General features: G+C 43.8%; 1 protein-coding gene across 1 annotated transcript in view; it reads right to left on the bottom strand.

Annotated features, from left to right (window-relative positions):
* The window catches only part of Eif5a2 (eukaryotic translation initiation factor 5A2), a 14,761-nt gene extending 10,869 nt beyond the window's left edge, over positions 1–3,892 (bottom strand). The window contains exons 1-3 of the mRNA XM_005371683.1: positions 3,869–3,892; positions 3,096–3,296; positions 2,496–2,600 (exon numbers count right to left, since the gene is read on the bottom strand). Of these exons, the coding sequence (XP_005371740.1) occupies positions 2,496–2,600; positions 3,096–3,260 (270 nt within the window). The 5' untranslated portion in view covers positions 3,261–3,296; positions 3,869–3,892. The remainder of the gene's footprint in view (positions 1–2,495; positions 2,601–3,095; positions 3,297–3,868) is intronic.
* Between the last annotated feature and the right edge of the window lie 6 nt (positions 3,893–3,898).

Consider the following 3,898-nt stretch of genomic DNA (forward strand, 5'->3'; position numbering starts at 1 on the left):
CTAAGTGATCGCTAACCTCCTATGCCAGGCATGGTCCTAAGTGATCGCTAACCTCCTATGCCAGGCATGGTTCTAAGTGTTCACTAAGCCTTGAAACAGTCTCTTAAGAAGTTTGTTATTCACATCCCAATTTTATGAGGAAAAAGAGACAAGAGAGGTTGAGTAACTTGCCAACCAAGGCCGCGCACTAATGAGTGCCAAAGCAGAGACCTAGAGCCACTTGATTGGCGCCATCCTCCGCTGTCCACTCTGTCATGTTGACAGCATACTAAGGCTGGGACTATGGGAAAGTAAACAGTGCCTCTTGGGTACAAGCTTGAGAAGGCAGCCCAACACCTCAACCACAGAACACTTCAAAGAAAATGAAAAACGAGAACATAAAAACTTTATGATAAACAAACGAAAATTTTGTAATGGAGACAGGGCCACAAGTCACTAATTTTCCTTTTTGTGCTAGGCTACTATATGGCTTGGCATTGTTAGTAGGAACTGTCTGCTTAATTTCTGCACATGAGGTGAAGGGTATGCTTGGACCTTACTGAACACCCAAATAAAATCCATACCAAATTAGTCCTTTTATGTTCAGTTTTAAGCTTCAATGATTGGTTAATTTGACCACAGCAATCATGCGAATTGCTAGTGTTGGCTTGATGAAGCATCAACAGACAGGAGCACGGGGAAACCACTGAACACGGAGGATACTGAGCGCTCAGAGCATTGACAGGCAGGAGCACGGGGAAACTACTGAACACGGAGGATACTGAGCGCTCAGAGCATTGACAGGCAGGAGCACGGGGAAACTACTGAACACGGAAGATATTGAGTGCTCAGAGCACTCACAAGACAGGATGAGAAAAATCCATCTTGGCAAAATTAATTCTATACTTAGCCTTAATTTGACATGTCAATCTTATACACCACTGAATAAATACATATTCATTTAGCGAGTGTTTACTGAGTGCCTACTACGTAGCACATCTAAGTTCAGTGATCAAGAACAATGAAATGATTAGGTAGAATTTGATATAGAAATTGTGACGCAGAACAAAAATATGTGGTGCTCACAGCTGCTCAGGGGCATATACTTTCTCAGTCAGCCTTGGTTCGTAGAATGAAAGGGAGATGTTAGAGAAACACACACATCTAGCTAGAAAGTGCTAGGCCTAGATTCAAACCTAGATCTGCCTGACTCAAAACACTGCTTGCTTTGGTGTTTGATATAACTATCAAAATATTTTAAATTGTTCAGACTCAATACATAAAACACTCATAAGCGGCATAATGAAAATATTAAACCAAATTAAGAATAGAAAAATAAGTATACATATGGATAGCATTGAAAGAAGTCACTGAGTGGATGCATGATGCAGTGCAGAGAGACCAGCTTAAGGTTAAAGATAAAGCTTACACTTAAGAAGGAAAGTTTATTTTACGCTGTATTTGGTACAAAAACTTCTATAGCTATGATCAATCAGAGATTCTACATTCCAGAGGGTCGGTTAACATTAACACACCAAACCACAAAATGCCATCATTAAACATGACCTATCTCCAGGTGTAATTGGAACTAAAGCTTGAAGATCATATACATATGTGTGTGTGTGCATGCACATGTATATATTTATTAAAATATATTATAAAAATATATGTTAATAAAAGGTCACAGTTAGTGGGTATACATAAGTCAGTTACATAGTTTTTTATTTTCTCCTTTGTTCTCAGTGGCCAGGCACTTTATATTTATGGGTTTCAAGTTACTTTCCTACTTAAGGATACCAGATTTTGAATTATGTAAAAACTTGGTTAGTGGGAATATGAATTCCAGTGTTGGAAATCTTAGGAAGGAGTTATCTAAACCTGAAATTATTTACAGCAGAGAGAATAGTAATTTTAGCAAATATTAGACTTTCTGATACCCTTGGTCTGAATACTGCATTTTAAATACTACATTTGTTTATTTAGTAAAAGTATGTGTGTGGCACATGTGTTTCGAAGCTCATGTGTGGCGGTCAGAGGACACAGGAATCTATTGTGTCCTTCTGGAACTGAGCTCAGGAGCCAGGCTTGACAGCGAGTGCTCTGACCGACTAAGCCATCTCACTGGTCCCCAGTGGGGTCAGAGTGCAGTAGAGGTGAGAGGTACAGCATGCTGGCCTAGAGCATGCACAAGGCCCTGGGTGTGAGCCCTAGCACAGCATAACCAGGTGTAACCTGTAATCCCAGCCCTCAAAGGTAGAGGCAAGAAGATCAGAAACTGAAGGTCATCCTTGGATGAAAGTGAGTTCAAGGCCAGCCTAGGATATATGATGCCCTATTTCAAAATTTTAAAAAAGCACAAATATTAAAAAGAACCAAACAGAACACTATTTCTCTAGTCTGTAAAGTAAGTGGGGTCTACTAACGGTGAGGAAAAGACCCTATAAAGTTACTCTCAAATCTTGTCAAACTCCTACTAAGACATCTGAACCAACATTAGTAAGGAAATCACTACTTACTTGATAATCATTTCTCTTAATATTTGGAACATCCATGTTGTGAGTGGAAGGACAAATATCTTCATATTTTTTGCCAGTGAAAATATCAATTCCAACAAGGTGTACCTAACATAGGGGGACGGGAAACACGTCAGTACATAGCTACTTACATGGGGGCACAATCCCAACACTGATCGGAATGGGTTCTTTTTACCTCATTCCAAGGTCATCTTACTTTCTTTAAAAAAATGTAGCAGTGGTCATAATTGAGATTCAGCAAACACTGGACAGTTTCATGGCATCAAAACTCAATACCCTACAGATTTTAGCACTTCAATTACAAGAGCCCACAGAGAATGAAGATCAGGTCTCTTAGAGTTTTAAGAACAGGTTGGTTTTAACTGTAAATGAGATGTTTTAGATCACCAGATTCAGGAAAGTTTTAGTTGCCAGCTAATAAAACATTCTAAGGACCCAGTTAAGGAGAGCATTCAGAGAAATAGCCGATCATTCAGAGACCGAGGGACGAATAAGCAGTTCTTTTAAATACAGAAGCCTCATGATGTAGAATGGAACACGAATCATCTCGCTGAAGCCAAAGAACGACCTGGAAGGGCTTACCTTGGCATGACCATGCTTCCCAGTCTTGGAAGTTGACATCTCCACGATTTTGCATGGTCGTCCTTTGAGCACCACGAAGCCGTTTTTGCGCAGGGCTGAGCACTGCATAGGGTAAGTGCTGGAAGCCCCTGCATCTCCAGTAGTGAAGTCAATTTCGTCTGCCATGGTAGGCTGGGGAGATGTGTGGTTTTTCTGAGGGAACTATGCAAAAAGTTTGTTTGCTTTTTAATAACGGGCATACAGGTAGGGCCAAGTCTCATTTTGGGGGCAGGGAACAAGCCGAGCATCAGTGTCCCGTTAATTTTGCATTTATAGGACACCCACTCTTAAGTGGTGGATACTTTGCCATCCAGGCCTCTAAAAACTTTTTCATCCCTTGGTGGGAGGTGGGGAAGGAAGCTGCAGAGGAGCTCGCCGGGGAGTGAAGGCGATGCCAGCCCTGGGCCAGTAGGTCCGATCCTCACCACCCAACCGCAAGAAGTGCCCACAACCTTCCAGCCCATCCCCGCTGACCCGGCGTCAGCCAGGCCGAAAGTCCAGGGAAGGCTGGGACAGGAGCACCGGGCTGGCAGCACCTAGCCCTCGGCGCGCCTAGCACCCGCAGCGGCGCCGCCCTGGCATCCCGGTCTCGGCCCAGCGGCGAAGGGCCTGTGCCCAGCGGTCCCGCGCTCGCCCGCAGTTAGCTTTCCATGCCTCTCGGCTCCTCCCCTCGCCCGGACACCACCATCGTTGGCTGAAGCACCCACCCCGCCGGCCCGACCCCAGATCTTTACCTTCGGGCCCGCACAGCACGCCTTCGCTGC

The sequence above is a fragment of the Microtus ochrogaster genome, unplaced genomic scaffold (genome assembly GCF_000317375.1).
Source record: "Microtus ochrogaster isolate Prairie Vole_2 unplaced genomic scaffold, MicOch1.0 UNK120, whole genome shotgun sequence".
Lineage (NCBI taxonomy): Eukaryota > Metazoa > Chordata > Mammalia > Rodentia > Cricetidae > Microtus > Microtus ochrogaster.